The 22,887-nt window shown below is 39.2% G+C and overlaps 2 protein-coding genes across 9 annotated transcripts; one reads left to right on the forward strand and one right to left on the reverse strand.

Moving 5' to 3' along the window:
- The first annotated feature begins 463 nt into the window (after positions 1-463).
- Positions 464-4,373, forward strand: LOC1279682 (IDLSRF-like peptide). Its single transcript, XM_319449.4, has 4 exons — positions 464-1,357; positions 1,475-1,603; positions 1,694-1,892; positions 2,435-4,373. The coding sequence occupies exons 1-4, from the start codon at positions 1,237-1,239 to the stop codon at positions 2,580-2,582; spliced, it is 597 nt and encodes a 198-aa protein (XP_319449.3). The 5' UTR covers positions 464-1,236; the 3' UTR covers positions 2,583-4,373.
- Positions 4,374-4,437: 64 nt separating this feature from the next.
- On the reverse strand, positions 4,438-22,528 carry LOC1279683 (dystrophin). 8 transcript variants are annotated; one of them, XR_009765811.1, is made up of 19 exons: positions 20,712-22,526; positions 20,411-20,501; positions 20,206-20,326; positions 19,972-20,105; positions 19,791-19,884; positions 15,895-15,975; positions 10,992-11,439; positions 10,772-10,923; positions 10,415-10,674; positions 10,118-10,345; positions 9,919-10,052; positions 9,604-9,833; positions 8,974-9,483; positions 8,283-8,864; positions 8,073-8,201; positions 7,860-7,971; positions 7,476-7,784; positions 7,162-7,232; positions 4,438-7,042 (listed from the first exon to the last, which is right to left on the reverse strand). XR_009765811.1 is itself a non-coding variant. In XM_061654192.1 (19 exons), exons 2-19 carry the CDS (start codon positions 21,856-21,858, stop codon positions 6,945-6,947), a joined length of 4,860 nt encoding a protein of 1,619 aa, XP_061510176.1. In that variant the 5' UTR covers positions 21,859-21,936; positions 22,244-22,528; the 3' UTR covers positions 4,438-6,944. The 8 variants fall into 8 exon arrangements, 7 of the variants coding, with proteins under 7 accessions (XP_061510176.1, XP_061510175.1, XP_061510174.1 ...); XM_061654192.1 differs by lacking the exon at positions 7,162-7,232 and having other exon boundaries at positions 20,712-21,936; positions 22,244-22,528; XM_061654191.1 differs by lacking the exon at positions 7,162-7,232 and having other exon boundaries at positions 20,712-21,979; positions 22,244-22,528.
- Between the last annotated feature and the right edge of the window lie 359 nt (positions 22,529-22,887).

Genomic DNA, 22,887 nt, shown 5'->3' on the forward strand with positions numbered 1-22,887 from the left:
ATCCGAGCGCTCCATAGCTGGATGCAAAACTGCATAGCTGTTTTGCAAACTTCTCCTAAGCGTTTGACATACTCCCCCCCCTATATGCTTGCAAACCTCCATAGCAACGTTGCATACATCCCGTAACCATTTGAAACATTCCACCGAGTGGATCAAGTAGTCCATTATATGATTCGAAACCCTGTAAACTGTTTCTACATAATATCGCGACAATCGCATTTGTTCGAAAATCACATGCAAAACTTGAAGTGAAAGATTTTTAATTTTTTTTTCTTTATGTTGCATATTGCATGCAATTTTTGGAAAAGCGATTGTCGCACTGTCGTGTAGCAGCCGTTTAAGAGAAAGTGTGCCCGAACTTTTCATTCAAACAATAAGGCGCAAGCGCAATTGCTGGTAAAAAAGCATTTACTGCCTCCACAACTTACCTCTTCTCATGCTACCCATTCAAAGCTCTCCTTCAATTAAGCAAGTTATATTCTCCTTCATGACGACCTTTAACACATAGCTTTTTTCATTGAAAAGTCGGAATTAGATTTCCTAGTTTGATAAAAAATCCTAAAAAACAATACAAAAATGTTTCATTATTTAACTAAAACAAAAAAAATCCAAATATAAAACATCACAGTTATTGGAATAACATTGCAGGAGCTCCAAGCAAACACGTCTAGTTGCTTCGTTTTCGTATAACACAGGGCAAAGCAAGTACGACAACTTCGGAGTTCGTAGCGCGTTGGCGTACGCTCGTGCCATTCGTTTATCGTGGGGTTTTTCCATTGACATTTTCCTTTTCCATTGCAAGAATGTTCTAGCTTCGCGTAGTCACATTAACATCGGCACATGACACGAACGGCTACCATTCGGCAAACGGACGGAGAACGAGCATCCTCCGTTCAACGAATAGTTTACAGTGTTACAGTGCTTTCGTTACCCGTTGTGATTGGAGGCTGTTAAAATAGTTTAGATGTTTAGTTAAAACTTTGCGTAGTATCTCATTGCTTTACGCGTAGCATCGACCCACAAAGAAAGCAAGGTTACCATTTCCAGATATTGTGGGCTTTAAAAAATAATCCATCCGACCTGTCTGCCCTACTGTGGGGCTACAGTTTCTACAGTGCTGTGTGGGCAGTGTTTGTGCGCAACGAAAAGATACTATTACACTGCGACAGAACATACTGCAATTTAAATACAAATCCTTGGGACAACTTCTGCTTGCCAGAGATTCCCATCTTAATCATGGCTCCTACAAACTGGTTGTGGTTTGGAAACATATTTTTTGTGTCCTTCCCGTTGGCGATTTTGGGAATCGATCTAAGTAGACTCTACGGGCATATGCCAGCTGTTTCTAAGCGCAATGGTAAGTATGAATCATATTGAAAAAAGGGCGTCTACCATTTCGCTAACGCGTCAAATGTTGGCTGGAACGATTGATTATGTGCAATTTGTTATGTTTTTTTTTTCATTCCTGCGGCAGAGGCTTGCCATCCATACGAGCCGTTCAAGTGCCCGGGCGATGGAAATTGTATTTCCATACAGTACCTGTGCGACGGTGCGCCCGATTGCTCCGATGGGTATGACGAAGATATGCGTCTTTGTACAGCAGGTAAGCAAGGCTGGTCTACTACTACTACACCTACAGCATTTTCTATGACGTCGTTGTGTGACATGTATTAATTCTGAGCACCGTTTACAGCAAAGCGTCCACCAGTTGAGGAAACAGCATCATTCTTACAAAGCTTGCTGGCATCACACGGTCCTAACTATCTGGAAAAATTATTCGGCAGTAAAGCGCGTGACGCATTAGCACCACTTGGTGGTGTGGAAAAAGTGGCCATTGCTCTCAGTGAATCGCAAACCATCGAAGATTTTGGAGCCGCTCTGCATTTGATGCGGTGAGTAACTTAAATTCTTCAAGAACTCGAATGAATATGACGTTGATTACATGAGTATGAATTGATATACGATGCTTTACGTGCGTATCTTCTACAAACCCCCAAACAAATATTTATTTGAGTTGAATAGACATGCAAAAGCATGAGTAAAATTTTACTTTTTATGTTTTTTTATGTTGCATGTAACCACTTTTTTATAAATTTACTATACCCAAACGAAGTAATGTACAATTTGTTCATTAAAGCACCATCGGCAACCATTTTTCATTGATCAAGTAAAGATTGTAAAATATTCGTATTCGTACCCTTTCGTTTTAAAATCTCATTACAACACTTGCCCTTCAAGCGACTTTCAAAATCGTAATAATTTCATATCACTTAATAACTTAATAACGTCTCAATGTCGTAGGTGACCTCTAGTTTCCCATTAATCTCTTATTCTAAAACTTCGTCAAAGATGAAATCTCCTGGCCTTTAGAGTGATGTGTGTAGTACCCATGTGTCATTGCATTAATCCACGCATTTGTTGCTGATGTTTGCAGGTCTGACCTCGAGCATTTACGATCAGTTTTCATGGCAGTGGAGAACGGCGATTTGGGCATGTTAAAATCGATCGGTATCAAAGATTCAGAGCTGGGTGACGTAAAGTTTTTCCTAGAGAAACTCGTCAACACTGGCTTCCTAGACTGAGTATCGTCCGAGCTGCCGTATAGAAGTAGCTTCTATTATTTACTACCATTAACACCGCAGATTTATTCTTATTTAGGCTCACCGGAAGGTTTCAGCTATTAAGAAACCATAATTCTATCATTCACTGTTACCAGTCAGTGAGGCATATGCCGTATGTTACCAGTGAATCTTGACGACCATAAGAGAAAAAAAAGTTATTTTACTTTATTATATCATCAGGAACATGTTTCGTTAGACTTCCGTGAGAAGAAAAGAAGTAGAGCCTGCCGTAACGATATGGAGTTTGGCGAATGAGACAAATATCAATTATGGATGACTGCTCGCTGGAAAGGAAATATTAACATAGAAAATCAATTATTCTTTGCATGAGCAGCATTTAAGCCAATTGAAAATCCTGACACAAATCATGATCCAAACCTGCATGATCGTCACCCAAGCCTCTACTTCGATACGATTTTCGCTTCAATGAAGCATATATTGTTGTTGAGTACAGCAAGTAAAGCTAACGAACAGATTGCATCACGATGCAGCGAATCTTCTAAAAGAGGAAAGGACACTACGGAACGAAGCAACCATCTAAGAAGGTTGTTAATGTCAGTAGCACAAAAAAAAACAAAAAAAATTTAAAAAAACTCTAGCATTGGTAACCAACGGAATCAATTCACGTCCATTAGCTTCTTTAAGAAATACTGTCATACATAAAGTTTAGTTATTTAGTTTAGTGTTATTTTTGATTTCCCATGTGCATCTCGAGCTACTCGAATGTGTCGAACGTGTTATAAAGAGATAAGAACAGTAGAAATTCCTAAGATGAGATGAAATCGATCAGATCAGAAGTGAAATTAAGAGTACAGAAACATAAATACATATCATTATATTTATAGTGCCCCCATGCATGCTTATACATTATACACGTATACACGATTTCGAAATGATCACACACGATTTTTTAGCGTGTGTTCGTGTGCAAATTACCTTATCGTACCATGCTCTTACACAAAAAATGCACACACCCACACATACAAAAATCAAAACATATCAACCGAATGATGATACCGAAGGAGGGATGTACCTTATGTATCGTGTAATGCAAAGACTATAGACTGGCGTTATAACCAGTAGGTTAAGAGAGATGGCGATTAGTGTCGTCGTGTCGCCATGCATTGCATTGTAAGCAAATAGAGAGAAAAACAGGGACAAAGGATTACTTCAAATTTTGCATTCAGAGACAACGCGGAAGACAATTCATGGATAAACTAATGTTTAAAGCAAAACCAGAAGACATATCAAATTTTTAGAAACCTTACCCCCCCCCCCCCCTCTTCCCTCCCACTCTATACACTAGCAACTGACTGCTACTGTTATGGAGAACTGATTTTTGGAGAATGTATTGCCTCTATAAATTATACACCAGCTCAGCATTGAACACCTCTCATCCACGTACATTTTCTGCAGTAGTTCACACAAAACCACACTCTCACACCATAATGTAAATCACATTTATGGTTTACTTAGCGAAATACAGCTGTATCGTTGAGCCACCACCACCACCATTCGTCCTAAATCAACACAAAATCAAACTGATATGGTGTATGTAAAATGTAACAATCATTGATTATATCCAGGGGATGGAAACAAGTACTTGACGCAGTGGAGTAGTTTGCTGTTGAGATCAAAGCATATACAACCTGTACCAGCAAACACGAAGAACAAACCACAACACGCAACATGCGAAACATGCTATGCTCTGCATACAAAAGAAAATATATCTAAACCGGTATCTTGTGTCAATTGATTGTGTTGAACTGCGTTTTAATGCCTTTGTTTTATTTTATAAATGATGAAAATGTTAAACTGTTTTGTTCTATCATTGTTTGTTTATTGAGTTTTGTTTCTGTATTCCTTTGTATGCAACAACTACTACTATCTTGCATGGATGATTAGTTGTATACCGTCGCACAGCTTCTATTCTTAGTATATTTGTAAGCAATTTAAACATGCCATAATGTTGTGTTTTTATCCAGCAATAATTTTCCTTCGAGATTGAGCATCAATCTACATCCGTTGGTTTACAATCAATGGTGCACTTATCCTATGGGATTTTCGCTTCAAATTAAGTAAAGCATAGTTGAAGTGCACGCACCGGGGGTTAAAACATTCTTCATCTACTAGTGTTGCTGAATATGTTATGTTTGCTGTTGATAATACAACATGAGATGTAAGACATTGCGATCAAAGCATTTATTATACTGACGAATATTATCATTGTTGTTTCCCTGTCATGTTCGTGTCGTTTATGTGTAATAGGTATAGAGTTTTCCTTGGGCCCTCTTCAAACAATTGCTTAGGAATCGCACTAGCACTCGCACATATAGACGATAATTTCAAATACCGCTGAATACTTATACTAGTCAAACTTGTTTTAGAAAATGTTATTTGCCGGAGTGCAATAGTACAGGTAATGCGAAGGTAATGTTTTTTTGTTTTTGTTAATGTCATAAGAATATTTAACTACTGCTTAGTTTGGATGTTTTAATAACAATGCGTCTACATAGAAAGATGGCATTACAGGTTTGTTAATATGTTTCACTAATGTCGAGAATTTATGGAGTTGGAGTATCCGGTTTGTAAAAAAATGGAAGATATGTCTATATAAAGGTTAGTAGAGTGTCTTTTGTATGGTAGTACGACATATAACTAAACGATCCTTCTTATTTCATTTTGGATTTAACTTTTGTGAGATGTATGACGTTTTCACGTTGCCTTTCCGTAAACTTAAAGGCCGGGGGATACTGGCCGTACTCGCTAGTGTAATTTCGACTTTCACTAGCGCATCTGGTTTGTGCTGGTGGAAGCTTTTTTTGGTCATCGAGGGAATGGACGTGCTGGATCTCAAAATAAAGTAATATTTTCACCTTTTTTTCATAGCGAAAATGGATGCAATGCGTGCAAAACATGTGTATCTACCTTTAACAAAACTTTTATTGCCCAAGTTAAGTATAAAACATGGAAAACTAATATATTTTCTGGAGAGGCTCCAAATTGTTTAGAAAAATGCTTCGGTCAGCCGCCGCCAGGTGCGCTAGTGAAAATCGAAATTCCACCAGCGAGTACGGGCAGTGTCCCCCGGCTTTAATGCGATTGACACCATTTGTTTTGGTTTAATCATTTTATTATCCTGTTTTTTTATTCTTCAAGTTAATATCCACTTTTAATCGATCAGATTGTTACGCTATTTTCCAGTTGTTATTGTGTCTTTGATATGTATGGTAGTCGCTAAACAAACGACAAAGCACAAAATTCGTTGAACAGAGTTGAATGTTGAATTTTCATTGTCGGAATACATTCATTTGTCGACTTATTTGCATTTTCTTATCATGGTCACCTCTACACAACGATACATTTTAAACTGTTCGATGTTGAATCATTATGTGCGAAATGTATTGCATTTTTGTTAATACTTTTTTAGAACGATGTTTACTTGTCTTCACAATAAACAAATATTTTTTTCGACGAATAATTTAATATAACTAATTAAAATCACCACGCAAAATAAATGTTACGCGCTGATAAGTTGCAATTATTTTTGGTGTTTCTATTTTGCCTTCTTTTATTACATAGAATGCCATCTTTTGAAATCTATTTATGGAAATCTTTATAAAAAAAAATTAAAATTATTCAATACAATTCACATTGTTTTATCATCTGATGAAAATAACACTTTAATAGCAATGATTGCAACAAAACCAACAGGAAAGTATGATTTACTACACTTTTCATACAAGAGCATACAAGATATATAACATGTTACGAAACATACTTTAAAAAGTCGCTTTGTTAAACTTGCTAAACTGAGCAGAGAAAACGCAGCATAAATTAAATGAATGAAAAACGTATCGTCAGTTGTTGCGCGTATTCTTTTTGCCTTTTTACGATAGTTAACATTATGCATCATATGATATGAATGGTTATTTAGCTGAAGGTAAGCTATGTGGCTTTGTTAAAATTATTTGCATGTATGCATATTTTTCGTATATAGGATATATCTTTGTATAATAGATAATGTCCGTACCAATGATGGATATCATACTTGGATCAATAACTAATAATAATAATATAAATATTTGTGAAACACGAACTTCGCTATCGAGTGTGAAATCGGCAATTGGAGCAACGTGTGTGTTTCCAAATGATGCCTGTTTGTTACTAGATGTTAGCTATTCAATTCAAAAGCCTGTAATTATTTCATGATACGTAAAGGATATGCATGACTATGTTTCCCAATAGGATATCGATCGAATTAGACAATGGGGTTCATTAACTATCTTTTAGCGATACGCACTACCACTACTACCTTATTGTTTATTGCAGTCCAACGTTTGTGCTATCGTTTTGCAAATCATCTTTTGACTCCGTCGTCATGATGTGCACCAATTCCTCCACAGCTTTATTGAGGTCGTCTGATGAGGGGTGAAACAACACAAAAGAAGATAATGTAACAAATTATTACAATATTGTTTACTAAATTTATATTCTAGAAGCGAGAAATTAAAATTTATCAAATAGTCTACGCAATTACTTTTAATAACTGCGACTATGCGAGAAGTACAACATAGAATAAGATAAATAATTTTATTTACTGTATTCTTCCTGCAGGTATTATGGTGCCACGGCGACGGGATCGGTTCCAAGCATATTATTGCATTATATGAGAAGCCAAAACCCGATATGTTATAAGGGCAATACGTAATGTAGCATGAAAAAAAAACAACAAACAGATCACACAGAAAAATGTGGTAGTTAGTAGGTTAGAAAGCGTTAGGAAAACATTAGTGTTATTGTTGTTATGATTTGATTATTGTTGCCATTTCTAACTTGTAATTGTACACTTACCGGCCATGTGCAACAAACTTGAATGGGGTGGCGGAGGTGGTCGCTCATCCATAGTATATTCGGATGACATGATATTACTATTTGCACCACTACTCCCAATACCAACGCCACCTCCATTAGATCCAGCAGGTTTATTGGCGGCAAAAGCATTGGTGACAGCAGCTACTCCAGCACCCGTCTTATCAAATGCATCCACACTGTATTGCTCACGTTGCCTCATTTCTTCGCCTGCCATTGACAAGAATCCGTTTACGCTGCCTCCTCCGACGGCGCCATAAAATGAAGCTGGTTTTTGAGAGGATTCCGAAGCTGCAAACAAAAGAATTACAGTCAGCTGTAAACTGGTTTCAATCATTATATTATTAACCACAACACATTACTAACATATCTTATGATCATAATGTCCATTGTGTTGCATTTTGGCCGGCGAATCGGTATTCAGTTGTGATGCTGTGACGGACCGAGTTTGCAGCGTTTGTGGTTTAGGAATTGTTGGCTAACGTATAATAAATGTAAAACAAACATATTGTTAAATTCGGAATGTAAATGTTTTAAAAGACAATGTAAAATTGCATGAAAAGTAAATCTAATTAATACCTCATGCAGCAATTGTCGAAGACGTTGTAACTGTGCCTCCAACTGTTTATTGTGGTCTTCTAATATTTGCATCCTTGCTTCTAATCGTCCTTTGTGTTGTCGGAGCAGTTTGGCCTCGGTAACCATGTCCTAAACGACGTTATGGAGTAACAAATGCATTTCATTCGACATCCTTTCATTAATTTTAAGGTTATTTATAATATTATTTACCGATCCTCCAGATGATGATGTGGTCACAGATGAGACAATGGCATTAGATGTCGATGTTGGAGTTTTATATCCTTCGTCCGGTGTAGTGATGGGTGTGCTTGTTTTCTTTGCCTTAAGTTTCTCATACTCCGCTTGCAAATTCGCATTTTCTTCTTCCAGCTCCTTTATCATGGTTTCTAACTCTTCGCGCTGTTCCGCTTCCATTGCAGCCATCACTTGAACGGGAGACTTCGGCCCACCGCTTCCCGTACTATTTCCAACAGCATTCGCAGCGGGTAATGCTTGACAGTACTGCGCAATCAGTTGGTGCTCATCATCACTATCCGGTGTAGAATTTGATCTAGTTCCACACTCAACTTGCGCTAATCGAGAAGCATACATTTCCAGACGGGAGTGCATATCATTTTGTAGTGTATGCGTTCCGTGCTGCGGGCTGGGTATAGGACTTTCCAAAGCGTCTCCTTCTAAAACACTTTGAACGGGAAGGTAACCCACGCGGGGGTGTTTCTTAAAATACTTTCGACTCTTAAATTTGTTCCTTAATGCTCTTGTGAAATCTCTAACGTCTTCTGTTGATGTAGCCTGCAAAAGTTCGTAATACACATACAATATCAGCAAATTGCAAGAACCCGCAAGTTGATCTTGATCTGCATGGAACACACAGCATATTTTTAAGAGATTTTTAACTTACCGTTGTGCAGTATTCATGCATAGGATGACTGAGCTTATGGTTCTTTGTGCTGCGACCAGTGAAGAAACACTTTTGGCACATATCGAAATTGAAACATTTCAAGCAGCGGTACCGAAAGCCTTCAATTGGGTACTCCTTGCATATGTTACATTTTGCTTGATGTTTTGCAGTTTCAGCTGCAACAAGTCTATGAAGTACAGGAAGCCATACAATGCTTTGCGGTTCATGTTGTAGCCAACTAAGGAAATGCTGCGCCTCAATGGCTGTCTCCGTCAGCTCTCCATTTTGATTAACGCCTCCAGCGAGTTCGAAGCACGATCGAACTGAAGGTTCAATATTTGATCCACCAAACGCAGCAACTTCTCCCAACTGGCGGGGCACTTGTATACAATCGTGCAACAGTAGCCCCATTTTTCGTTGGTCCACCTTTTTTTCCAGGTCAGCAATCAATCGGAAAAGGTAACGGTATTTTTCCTCCAGATGGCCACGGCACAGTAAAATCAAACCCACCTACATAACAAATAGAAATGTACAAATGGTTGATTAATGTCGAAACAAAAGCATTTATATGGATCTGGCATGTACCTTGGAAGTTTAATTACGATTTTAGGTTATTTATGCTTATCTTACCTTGAAACTGAGCACCCTTATTTGTCCCGTACGCTGTGAATCGTACACATTGAGAACCCAATTGATAGCTAAATCAAGCATTACTGCTCGATCGATGGGTTCAAGCGTTGTGTACAATGAATTTAAAATCGTTGTCATATCGGGAATATCAATTAGCTTGTCATTTTGTGCACGTAAGCCATATCGGTCAAATATTTCAATCGCTACACTCATATTCAAACGGTCAAACGCTAGAACAAAAATATGTTAATTAATATTGAATTAAATCAATTGATTAAATTCAAATATAAAAATTAATCTTTTGTGTTTTAATACCTAGCTTTTTCTGCACAGTACGGAGCTTCAAAGCAGTACGGTATGCTGAAAAACGGACTTCATTCAAATCAGCCAGTGATTTCATTAGTTCTATCATTTCTGGATGATCCCAATGTGTGCTTTCGCGTTCATGACTGTGAAAGAATATTGTACAATTAGTAAGGGCAATGGCTGCATGATAAAACAATCCAAAACTTACTTGATATAATAAGGCACATTAGCAGGTGTCACTGCACGTTCCCATGGTATTTGGACACTTTTCTCTAAGTTTGGAACAGTCGAACTTCCGGCGGCAATGTGAAGAGGTTTTGAAAATTTGCCACCCTCCTCATGGTGGCTCCCAACTATACCATCTTCGGCAGTTGTTTGCATACTTTGCTGCAGTACCTTGAATCGCTCTTCCACAGCAATGTGCAAAAGCTTCATACTGTACGAGAGACAACAAAGACGAATAATAAATATAGTGACAGGATACCTTGTATCTAATATATACTACCGAGTGTTAATGTCCTCTAGTTTTGCCAAATAAGGGCTCGGAACAATTACTCGACAAGACGAGAAAAAATTCTGCTGCTCGTTGCAGTCATCCAGTAGTGCATTTGCTGTTGTAAGTTTGTCTTTCAAACGCTGCAAATGTTGCATTTCTTCTGTTGTGTCTGATCCAGGAGCTGGGGTCGTCCATGAATGTGTAATTGTCTCGGCTGATGCTACTCGCGAACTTAGATCTTCCAAGATTTTTTGGAACTGGCGCATTTTCTGTGCAAAAATAAAAAAAAAAAATATATATATATATATATACATACATATTCAAAATACATATATTATAGCCGGCAGCGGCTTTTCAACTGCTTACCGTTATATTTTCATCCAGACGATGCTTCCATTTATCACACCTTTCAATCAACAAACTCCACTGTTCCGACAGTTTGTTGACCTCTCTGCGTATGCTTCGGCTGAGGATACGATTTTGCTCTTCCGTAGAAATATACATTGTTTCGTCAATCGCTGTGAAATGCAAGAAAACGAAAGGTTAATCATCGTCTTAATTGATTCTCAATTCGTTCGGCATGAACCTTCGGAATCGCTGGTATCAGAGAGTGGTGATTCATTTGATATGTATTGCCTTCCATTCATTAGATTGTTTTCAATGATTGACCGCTTATCGTCAAGCTGCCGGCGAAATGCTTTGTGTTCATCCAGCTGCATTTGTAAACTGTTGGAGTCTCCATTGATTGAGCCAAAACCGATTGAGGTGAGTTCGGTATTTTTTCGAATTACCCATTCGGTAAGCTCGCGCGACGAAAGTAATAAAGCATTCCAGTGATCAGAGTTAGATTCCAGCCGATTTCTGATGGCAGCACTGCGCGAGTTCAGATGATTCCAGCGTTGATTCATTTCATCTAGCTTGTGCTGCAACATCACTGCATCTTCCTGGGAAGTTAGTGAGCGCAGCAATTTACGTCCAGTATTATCCAATCCTTCATAAACCTTGCGGTTTGCGTCGATTTCAGATTGCAAATCCTGCGCAGGCAAAAATAGAGAGCAAAAACATGATTAAAATCGGAAGTCAGCACAAAATTGTGTTGATTCACGGTACCATTTCCTATTTGGGAAAGAAATACCATTCACGACCGTCACCGCACGTACACCTAGAATTATTAAAAGTTGCAAAAAGATCGACAATAGACGACTCTGCGCATGAGCATGTTCTACAAACTTAAGCACGAGCTAAACCCTGTGGGTGAAATGCGATATGCAAATAGCACCAACACCCACTTCAAGTCTCTATGTCTATTCGCTTATACTGCACGATCTTCACCCGTAGTTGTCGTTATTTTGTTATGTTAATGTAAACAATTCGTCAACTAATGATGTTCAGTTTACGAAATCAAATTATTGCTCCAGACACTGGATAAAAAATATATTTTTCTGAATTTTGCTCCCGTTTTGTTGACAAATTGCTGTGCAAGGCTTATTCACAACATGAGTGTTCGGTTGGTTCCCATGCACAGTGTGGCCAGATTATTTTGGCGGTTTTCGGTAGGCGCATCAAAATTTTATCGGTAGTTTTCGGTAGGTTAAAACTCGAAACTCGAGTTGAAAGAAGTGAAAGCGAAAGAAGTGTTAAGCGTGATGGGGGGGGGGGGGGGGTTCTCATGCGCAAAATTAAAGTTCCATATCAAAAGAATATGCATCCTTTACTTAGGATATGGATTAGATTTGGTTCAGCGGTTACACAAATGAAGGTCTTTCTGAAGTGTTGATCTGAAAATGGTACTAGGAATTCTAAACCAAAGAATAACTAAGATGCTCATTCTTTTTTCTCAGTGGTGGCAAGTTCTTTTTCTTGGAGCTCCACGCTTAGGGCCACTGCAGTGCTCTATTGGATACGATTTTATCGTACGTGCTGTAATTTGATTTTCGCTGGATTATTTAGATTGATTTGATTGTTTGGCTGAGTTTCATCGTTCAATGATTACAAAAAATTGAGATTTTTTCCTTCAAACCCAAATATATATACATCGGTATTTCTGGTCACTTTGCCCACAGGGCAAGGCGAGCTTTTGGCGGCCACCGTCGCAAAACCGTCGCAAAACGTCAAAACCGGCGTCGCATGTACTGCAAACCGACGTCGCCAGCGAACGAAACTCGCAACGATTTCGAGGCGCTGGCGACGGTCGTTTTTGACGTTTTGCGACGGTTGTTGACCTTTCGAGCGAGCTTTTGCCCTGCGGGCCAGTGTGGCCAGATTATATTGGCAGATTTCGGCAGCAGCACTGTTCAGAACGCAACAATTTAAATTTAATCAATTATTTTAATGATTATCCTACTAGCAAAGAGAATAAAAAAGTGTGCGACTTTCAGACGAGGGGCATGTAGAAGCAGGGGGAGACGGTTGGAAATACACGGAATTACGCAGAGCCGCGAGCGTGTTTTGTTTTCCACACAGTTTTTGCACTCACACAATTACACATGTGTGAATGTGTGCGTTCACTTTCAGCCTGCGCGCTCAGTTTGGTTTTCTCCTAGCGGCATGGTGGTATCGGTGTCTCGCTCGCACTAGTGCAGCTTGTTCGGGAAGAAACGGAAAGGAAGGGGTATGAGGAAAATACAATGAAACAGCGCGAGCGAGCGTTCTTTTCAGTGAGAGCGCTTCGTGTATTTTAAAGGCATGCAAGAGAGCGTCGGTCTGGTGGTACAGTCGTCAACTCGAACGACTTAATAACATGCCCGTCGTGGGTTCAAGCCCCGAATAGACCGACCCCCCATAGGTAGGACTGAATATCCTGCTATGGTACCAATAAGTCACTGAAAGCCAAGCCCACTTCACTAGTGGGTACAGGCAGGCCTTGACCGGCAGCGACTGTTGTGCCAAATGAAGAGCAAGAGAGCGCATTCTCCCTGCGGTAGCGCTCCATCCGCCATTCATTAATTATCAGCAGAAAAACAACGGACTTCGGATCCGATCTTGGGCCGGACCCCCACCGTGTGTTTCTACCTTCTCCTCGCCTGAAAATTTCATTCTCTTTGTCTGTCGGGTAAGCTTTAACCGCCGACAGCGAGATTCAAATTCAAATTTAAATGACTTTCTTTGACGAGAAATTTTCGGAATCCACGCAACTGACATTTTCTACTTATTATGAACATTAAATTTTAACGGATAAAAAGTGCCAGGCAAACAAACGTGTATCAGCGCGTTAAGTAACAAATGTGGTTAACAATCCTTGAAATAGCATCCCAAGCGCCACAGATTAAGCTTAAACGAATGAAAAATCAAATATCTGTGATTTTCGGTAGGATAAATGGAAAATCGTTAGTTTTAGGGCGGTCATCTGTAAGCGAAAGGCCACGGGAAAAGCTCTTTTTTGCAGTTGACAAGCAATTTTGACAAAGTTGAAAAATTTTTCAACATTTTTTCAGCTCCGTGGCCACGCGCTAATAGGCGTATAAAAAATCGGTAGGAATACAGATAAATCGGTATTTCTGGTCACTCTGGTCATAAACCACAATTTTGTTTGACATATTAGGGTGTGGTCTAACTGTGGTCTGCTTCATATTGCACACAACATCATATTGCATTTCATCATGATTAAGCTAAGGCCGCGTTCTGTCACCTATCGAACAAGATAAGACTCGAACAAACGTTTAGAATTATGTGTAGGTGCACCATCTTCTTCCTTTGTAGGTGCAGGTGTAGGGTAAGGCCCGGGTTTATGAAAATTGCGGGAACATTTGTTGCCAAATCGTATGGACGAACAATTTTGTAGCAAGAGAAACAAATCGATTTGTTTCATGTTTTTTTGCATTAATATTTTTGAACATGTTTGCACACCAAAACGGATAAAAAATAATTTCAACTTAATATTAAAATGTTTTTGTGAGTGGATATGAGCACAGTTTTTAAAATAAATAGGAAAATCCAGAAATGTTGCCAAGGGAATTAGTCTATAAAAAATGGATATTATTTAAATATAAAGTGGTTACATGGCCAACTGTAACGATAGAAAACATCATTTCGGAGCGAATCTAGAAAAAAACAACGAGAAAGTCGTATCAAAGTTGATTTTAAAGAACTTTTTCAAAATTTCCTTGAACTGAACTGGTGCAGTTTAAGGGAAGTTTAAGACTCCAGTTTAAGGGACTTTGCTCGAATTCCCGGTTATTCGTGCTCGAAAATGTCAATTGAGATACTCGAGTATCAGCATGAGCATCGTTTCCGCGGTAGCACGTTAAGGCCGGGCTACATTGACCGTACTCGCAAGTGTAATTTTGATTTTCACTAGCGCATCTGGCGGCGGCTGACCGAAGCATTTTGCCAAACAATTTGGAGCCGCTTCAGAAAATATGTTATTTTTCCATGTTTTTTACTAAAACCGGAGGAGAAAAGTTTTGTAAAACGTAGATACACATGTTTTGCACGCATTGCATCCATTTTTGCAATGGAAAACGATAGAAAAACTACTTAATTTTGAGATCCGGCAGGTCCATTCCCTCGATGACCAAAAAAAGCTTCCACCAGCCGCCGCCAGATGCGCTAGTGAAAATCAAAATTAAGGCCGGGCTACATTGATCGTACTCGCAAGCGTAATTTTTATTTTCACTAGCGCATCTGGCGACGACCAGCGCAAGCTAGATGTCGGTATAATTTATGTGTCAAAATTATTCATACTTGTTGTCTCATCAAGTTTCGACCAGGCTACCTGTTTGCCGTTTGAAATGTTGATATACGCCTATAAATTGCAACAAAGTAGGCCGTTAATTGTTGTTGTTGGACAAATCGTCATTGATACAAAGCGCTGGGCAACATTTTTCCCCATCTTCCAACATCTATCCATCATTGGGTAAAATTATAGCCTCCTCGACCCAAAACGTTTTTTGACAGATAAATTATACCAGCATGTAGCTTCAACCCGCCACCGCTAGATGGCGTACGCGTTCACAAAAATTACACTACGGAGTACGATCAATGTAGCCCGGCCTTTACAGAGCTGCACAAAAAACAGGTTGTTCACTTGACTACCGCTGCAAATGTTCGCTATACGTTTGAACAGCTGTCACATTTATGCGCACGGTTAAGCCACCCGCCGGTTAATCTGTCCCCGGATAATCGACGTTCTACTGTATAATGTTTGCTGACGTAACTGTTTGCGATGTGCAATAATTGCTAACTGCATTGTATAACTGCTGAAACTATGGACCAAAAAACTGCTTGCCCTCACAAGCTGCTTAAATGCGAGGCTATGAAGTTGTATGGTGTGCAAGGCCTTGGACTACCCGAATTTGTTTTGCGAGCAGTGAGTGATAATTACGGTGAAAAAAAGCAAAGAATATAATTTTTTAAATAACAATTAAAATTTTAAGAAATTACATGCGACCTCGAGATGTTACTCGAAACCCTCGCAATGTTTAGCGGGATTTATGTTTTGTAGGAACAACTTCAAACTTATTTTATAATATCATTCTATTGATGATTACCTTTAAGCAATGCGGATTCCTTTCTGCTTCGGTTTCAGTGTTTTCACATAAAGATTCAGCTTCACTCAGCCAACCAAGGAACTGGGGGAAAAAAATAAGAAGACAATTTAGATTAAATCTATAACATTTAGTATTAATCAGTATTTATTAGTTTTTTTTCTTAAGCTAATAGCATCTGCAATCTGGGATATCAATTCTGCAGTCTGTAATATACGTTAGTTTGTTTCGGTTGTTATGTTCGGCTGGTGCCAAAGCACCGGCTCAGTGTCACCTTGCAACCAGACATTCCACCAAATAGCGTCGTTCCGCGAAACGTGAAGCCAAAATCGATGATATTAGATGATATTCGATGAGAAGTCTATACAAAAACAACAAAGTCTAAAAACAGTCGAGTGCCCGAGCTCATCGGGACTCGACTTCGACAGGATACTCAAATAACACGGATAATAAGTCAAAGTATATATTTTATCACAAATTTCTTATTTTTTCAAATGTATATAAAGTTTTGATAAAACTTTCTTCTTCTTCTATGGCACTTCAACCGTTGACAGTCAAGGCCTGCCTGTACTACTAATGGTTTATTGATTTACCCCTTATCATTTCGAGGGTTTCGGACAGTTTTTCATGCTCGAAATTATAAATTACAGGTGTTACAGGTGAAATTCAAGACCGGAGAGTTGTGGAATCTATGGAAATGTGTTTGTAACGGTTATAAGCACAGCAATTCAAAAAATATACCAATTTCGTCTCAATGACAACTTTCAACTGTCAAAATCAAAATCGTCGTATCTGCGAATCGTCGTAACTCGAGGGGGTCGTAACTCGGGGGACGCCTGTATATTATGAATCAATTTTGGTGATTTTTTCAGAAATTGATATCAAATTTTGAAAATTTAGCTGGCAATAATTTGAGCCATTATAACCTTTTTTTTTTGGTGCTATAATTATATCTGCTAAAATTATGGGCGAAAAATCTGCTTGCCCTCGCAAGTTGCTTAAATGTTTGGGCGCTGGGGTTATGAAGTTGTATGAAGTGCGAGGCCTCATGCGAGCTCGCAGACTGCTCGAATTTGTTTAGCGGGTTTAGCACGATAGTCAGTCCTACGTATGGGGGCACGGTCCATTTGGGGCATGTTTTTTGTCATACGAGTTGACCACCCAAGTGCCACAAATCCACTAAACGACCACTAAACGGCTTCTAAACGACTCAAGTTCTCTAGAAAGACTTCGTTTAGCAGACGGCAAACGACTCATGCATTCTAAAAATAGCGAAAAAGCTGGTGGCGCTCTCTGTTGTGGGATACCCCAACCAGTTGAGCTTCATCGCTTGGAGAAGAGCTTACTCATTTCCTCTGTACTGTTGTATGGTTTCGCATTGAAGTTATGCATCGCTAGAACTAGAACGCCGATACGATTGTTTAAATACTAAACTCCAACGGAAACCACTAGCACTGAAGCAAGTAAGATTTGAGTAATGGTCGTTGGTGTTGATACCCACGTATCTGACCACACGACCATTCATATAGATTTTTGCTCAGAAAGTTAGAAGACTATATAGGTCATGATAAGATGAAACTTGTCGAAACACATTGCAAGAAAAAGATAGCAATATAATAATCAGTTTTAATACGCCATCTATTGATCAAACCAATGAAGCTGTGGAGCTTTCATTTTTTTTTCTATGGATATTCAATTTTCCAGTCGTTTAAGCTTAATCTGTGGCGCTTGGGATCTTTCCATTTTGCCCCGAGCGTAACTACCCATTTTGCCCCAAGCGTAACTACCCATTTTGCCCCACGTGAAGCATTTTCTATATTTTTTGTTATATTAGTAAGGATGCGCATTCAATCTCCTTGCTTTCCTCAGATTATATAGAAATATCATATCTTTTTAAAAATATCATGTAAAACTCCAACACATCCCGTTGACACTGGTTTAAGCTTATTTTCGAAGTGGCAAAAATTACATAAATATGCTACTAAATCTTATTTTGCATTTTTCTTAGTTATTTGTTATGTAAGGATTATGAAACATACATGGTGTTTATAGAACACTCTAATGAATACATTATGAGCATTGGACAGTATCTTTGTAGTGAAATAATGCTTAAATAGAGGGTGTCCATTTTGCCCCACATGCTTATTTTGCCCCGCTTTCCCCTACATACATTTTGGCGTGAAATGTTTCTAACATGTTGAGTTTAGCTATTTTTTCACGATTCTTGACGTGAAATTGTCTCGTGATATCTGAGCGCACGGTCACACTGTTTACATACGACACCTTTCTTACAATAGTTATTACGTACACGATCATTAATTCCGTAACGAACGTGTCAAACTGCAAAATTCGCGAGGTGTGCGATCACCTTAAACTAGAAACCGGGTACGCTGTATGTAAAGAGGAATAAAAATGCGTAACAAACTTTAACATGCGACACTCACGCGTAAGTGTACTATTTATCATCGGAAAGGATACACTAACAACCATAAAATTGTATGGGATTCCGGGGGTATAAAACGGACCGAACATTGAATAAACAAGCTGTGCCGACCCCTGGACTTGCCGTGGCAGTTGCGCTGCCAACGGTCAACGTCCAGGAGGACAACAGTGTACACGCACACTATCGCACACACTAAGCAGCGCAAGGCTTAGTGTGTGCCGAGAGCTGCACGATTAGAGTGTGTTTGCGAGCCGATCGAGCAGGAGCTCTCGGCAGGGGCGCTCGGTGCGGCTGGTGCGCGGCCACCGTACAGTATACGTTTTATTGTGATTGTTAATTGTGTTTTATTATTTATTTTGTATGTTTAATAAGTGTTTAAATGAAGTACAAATGTTCCAAACATAACACAAGCATTCGGATTTTGCAACTCTAAGAAACCTTTTCTTTAATTTGCATATTCGGATCATGAAAGAAGTCTCATTTCCCTCTTCAACCCCTTCTGCGGCGTATCCTCCTCAAATTCCTTAAGGAGTCGTTAGCGAAAACAAAAATCGGCGCTAGCGAAACTGTATTTTCTGTACTAAGTTTTGCTAGCGACTTTCGCAAAAAAGGCTACGCGTAGAAATAGTATCATCGATTGCGAGGCTGTGACTTGAAGTGAAAAGTATTAAGCAACGCAATATTCTATGCTGAGTGTAGTGTATGTAACATTTTGAAAATTTGTATGTGAATTATAATTTAAAAAAGTAAAAATTTCCCTCGATTATTGGCACGTTTAGTAATGGGTACAAGGAGATGGAAGTTCGAGGCCCTCTCCTACGAACCGTGACGGAGTACGGACGTTGCTGGTAGTGTGAAGAATTAATGTAATTGTACGGATAGTTAAAAATAAAAAGTAAGGTGTAAGCGATACAACACCTTGATACGGGGGGACGGTCCATTCTAGGATTGAACCCATGACAGGCATGTTATAGAGTCGTTCGAGTTGACGACTGTACCACGGGACCGCCCAAGGGGATGGTTAAAATGTTCAATTAAAGATTTAAATTCTTTCTAAATTTGACAGTTCTTTGGGAAAATTGTACTGATTTGACACATCAATTATCAAATATCAAATAATTTCCCTTTTTATTGAACGTTAAAACCATTTTAAAGGTTTAAAACTGTTATTATCCATCAGCATCATATCAAATAATTAATTATGTGACTAAAACCACCCCTACTTGCAAAATTACACGAAAATTAGTGAAATTTGGGCTGGAAATTACGATCACCTTAACCAGTTAGATTTAAATGTTAAAATTGTAATACTCATATCTTTTAAACTAGTCGAATAAAAGTTATGTAGCATATGTATCAGCTGTTTTACAGAATCCCTCAACAATATCACCATTCGTGGTAGTAACACTATGCTAACTATATCGAGTGGGTGAATATTTTTAAAACGATGTCCTACCTGTTCAAATGTACGATCAAATGTTTGCAATGAATGGATGGCGGCATGAAGCTGTTTTCCTCTTGATATGATGGAGTTATTTAAGTTATTGTACCTAATGAGAAATGAGATACATGGAAAAGTATGATTTTATAAATTACTTATACTTTTAACCACACGTTGCTGATATTCTGCTACCCACCTCAAGTTGATTGATTCCGTCATACGCTTAATTCTCGATGTATCGTCACACTGGTAGACTGATATTAACTTTTGGGTCAGTTGGTTGAATAACTCAATTTGATGATTAAATTTATGCAGCTCCGCATGAAACGACTAAACAAGCAATATGTGTTCCCGTTACGATTTCAACTGATTAGGTCCTAAACGCTTTCGAGCTGTTCGGGTTCCGTTTATTTAAGTTGGCAAACATTACCTTTTGCTCTTTTTGTTGAATGTCCAATACGTCGGCCGTCGTTGCTACTGGTCCCATCCGTTCCGTTATTGTCTCCATCCTACTTAACCAAGCGTCTATTTCCAGGCGCTTTGCTTCGTATCTAAAGGGTTATCAAAAACATGGCAACGAGTGAGAGAAGCCCTTATTAAAACTAAATCCTCAAATAAATGATACATTTGCTTACCTTTGAGAGTCGCCAAGCATTGCCGTTAGTTGGGTTTTGCGTTGCATTACCGACTGGTTTGTATCCTCCCATTGCTCTTTCATTCGGGGAGCTAGTAAAAATCAAGGAAGTAGTTACAATTGAAATTATTTATGTGTATCACCTATTCACATCTATATGTATAACATGGGATAAGTATCAATCCGAGATAGATGTCTTAGGTGGTCTTTTTCATTTTTAACATTGAGATTACATAAAATGGACTTTGGCGCAAAATCCTGTTAAGCGATTTAAATCTTACTAAACTTTTGACCACACTTACCTGAATTGTTCATCGAAAAAAGGCTCTCATCATGAGATGAGCGTCTTCTTGTTCGAAGATCGTCCTTAGAAAGTCCCATTTGACGGTTTAAGCTGTTTGTTTCTTTGTTTCGTGCAATAACAGGAAGTAGTTGTTGTTTGATAAATTCCATTTCTTGTGAACGTTGCCGCTGCTGTTGGCTATTTCCGTACTGCAATTCGAGCGGCAGATGGCGATCCAGCGACCGAAACTGATGGTCCATCGGTCTTTGCGGCATGACGTGTTCGGTGCCATTCGAGCTATGATCGTGAAATGAGCCTGATCCACCAGCATCGTAGCGCAATTTCTCCATGCTAACACCACGCTCCAATCCGATTTGCTTGGGATTCTGATCGAACCGATCAAACTTAAACCCTTGTGCAATGCCGGGAGCAGAAGCTGGCGCGGCATCAAACGGATTATCCAAAGACGTGGCTGATCCCATTGAATTTGTATGTTTGCCCATCAGATCCAAGCGTCCATATTTTACTTGATGCGTGATGTTATTTTGGTGCTCCTCTAACTCTACAGAAGACCGTAAGCTCATTTGCTCTTTGATGGCTCTTTCAACATTTCGCAAGCCGCTCTCAATGCCTCGTAGAGCATCCTCCGACCCATAATCTTCTAGCTTAGCAGGTTTTGACGTCTTAGCAGTAACTGGACGATCCTTGCTTATTGCATCAATAGTCCTAGTTGGCATAGGAGCTACCAATGCCGCTGCTGCTGCTGTTGTTGTTGTTGTTGTTACAGCAATCCCTCCAGACACTCCCACACTAGAACCAACGGGTTGTGGCGCTGGTTGAATAATTGCAGTGCTGTTGATGCTACCCTGCGCAGCGTTTGCCAACTTTTGCGGCAAGGGAGGCGCACGGTTTGGTGCAACACGTTGCGATAATAGCATACCAGCGCTAGGAATATTTTCATCCTTGCTGGCAGCTCCAATAGTGGTTGGTCGTTTCGTGAGATTCTTTGGAGGTATTTCTGGTGCTTTAACACTCCCTGCACCGACACGGACAGGTATTTCAGGCGGTTTTGTATGGTTTGCACGAAAAAGATGCGTGTTGGATGATTCTACACCAGCGGGACGCGTATACGTTTCCTTCAAGGCAACGGACTGATGCTGATCCATGACTTACACTTGTATTTTTCACACCGACAAAAAAATGGCACACACTCTAGTCACATCAGCTAATGCTGCTAGTTAACGCTTGTGATAAATGAACATCAATTGTGAAAACATTGTGCTTTTCCTGCTCAAAAAGAATCAACGTTGAACATTCCTATACTATTGCAGCAATTTGTTGTACAGTCGCGTCCTGGCAAATTTACACAGATTTCCACTCAACGGGGTCGAAATCAGGTTCGATTTTACTTTCTTCATAAACCTCAAGAAAAGTGAGAAATAAATAGTTTACCCCTAAAGCATAACCGCGCCCCACAATTCCACATGTATTTAGAACGAGTTACGAGGTTTTCTCTACCCTTCGAATGGTACAAGCTTGATAAATACCTACCACCAGGCACGCTAAAGGGCTCGATATTTTTAATCACTGCTTGATATGTGTTATGATCACTATCTTTCGGCTAATAAATTTTCATCATTGAACCGAAACAGCGTTCATGTTCAATCGTACACACAAAGCTACACTCGACACATTTGCATTTTATACATTTATATTTGCAACCGATTGCCGTGTAAAATAAACCGTGATACGAAAAATGGAAAATTAGAACCGAAATGTTCCCCTAGCTCTTGGCACAGCCACAGCCATTTGCTCTCGGTCCTTTTTGCTAGCAACCGATACGGAAACGAGACGAACCACCTGCAAGCGGCTTACAAAAGGACATGCGCAATGAATACATGGACCCATCAAACTAGGGAAACAAATCCTATGCAATATCAATTTCAATACCTCAAAGAGAATGAACATAGTTGGCTGTGTCTAGTCGGCCCTTTCGTTGTTATGTTTGAAAATCATCAGAGCAGCAGAGTTAGCCTCATTGGTGTGAGGATATTCTTGTGTTAATTGACTTTCAAAGATTAATGATGACCTATCTGCGAGACCAGACTTTTAACTTAAATTGAGTTATCGATTGTACATTCATGTTTTTTTCTTCTGAAACAACAAACGTTTTATGAATATAAAATGAAAATCCC

The sequence above is a fragment of the Anopheles gambiae genome, chromosome 3 (assembly GCF_943734735.2).
Source record: "Anopheles gambiae chromosome 3, idAnoGambNW_F1_1, whole genome shotgun sequence".
NCBI classification, from domain to species: Eukaryota; Metazoa; Arthropoda; class Insecta; order Diptera; family Culicidae; genus Anopheles; species Anopheles gambiae.

Coding starts and splice junctions, on each gene's coding strand:
- LOC1279682 (XM_319449.4), top strand. CDS start 1,237: ATGGCTCCTACAAACTGGTTGTGGTTTGGAAACATATTTTTTGTGTCC. Junction 1,604..1,693: donor TATGCGTCTTTGTACAGCAG/GTAAGCAAGGCT, acceptor CACCGTTTACAG/CAAAGCGTCCACCAGTTGAG. Junction 1,893..2,434: donor GCCGCTCTGCATTTGATGCG/GTGAGTAACTTA, acceptor TGATGTTTGCAG/GTCTGACCTCGAGCATTTAC.
- LOC1279683 (XM_061654192.1), bottom strand. CDS start 21,858: ATGGATCAGCATCAGTCCGTTGCCTTGAAGGAAACGTATACGCGTCCC. Junction 9,834..9,918: donor TACTGTGCAGAAAAAGCTAG/GTATTAAAACAC, acceptor TTTTTGTTCTAG/CGTTTGACCGTTTGAATATG. Junction 7,043..7,475: donor AAGTTTGTTGCACATGGCCG/GTAAGTGTACAA, acceptor ACCCCTCATCAG/ACGACCTCAATAAAGCTGTG.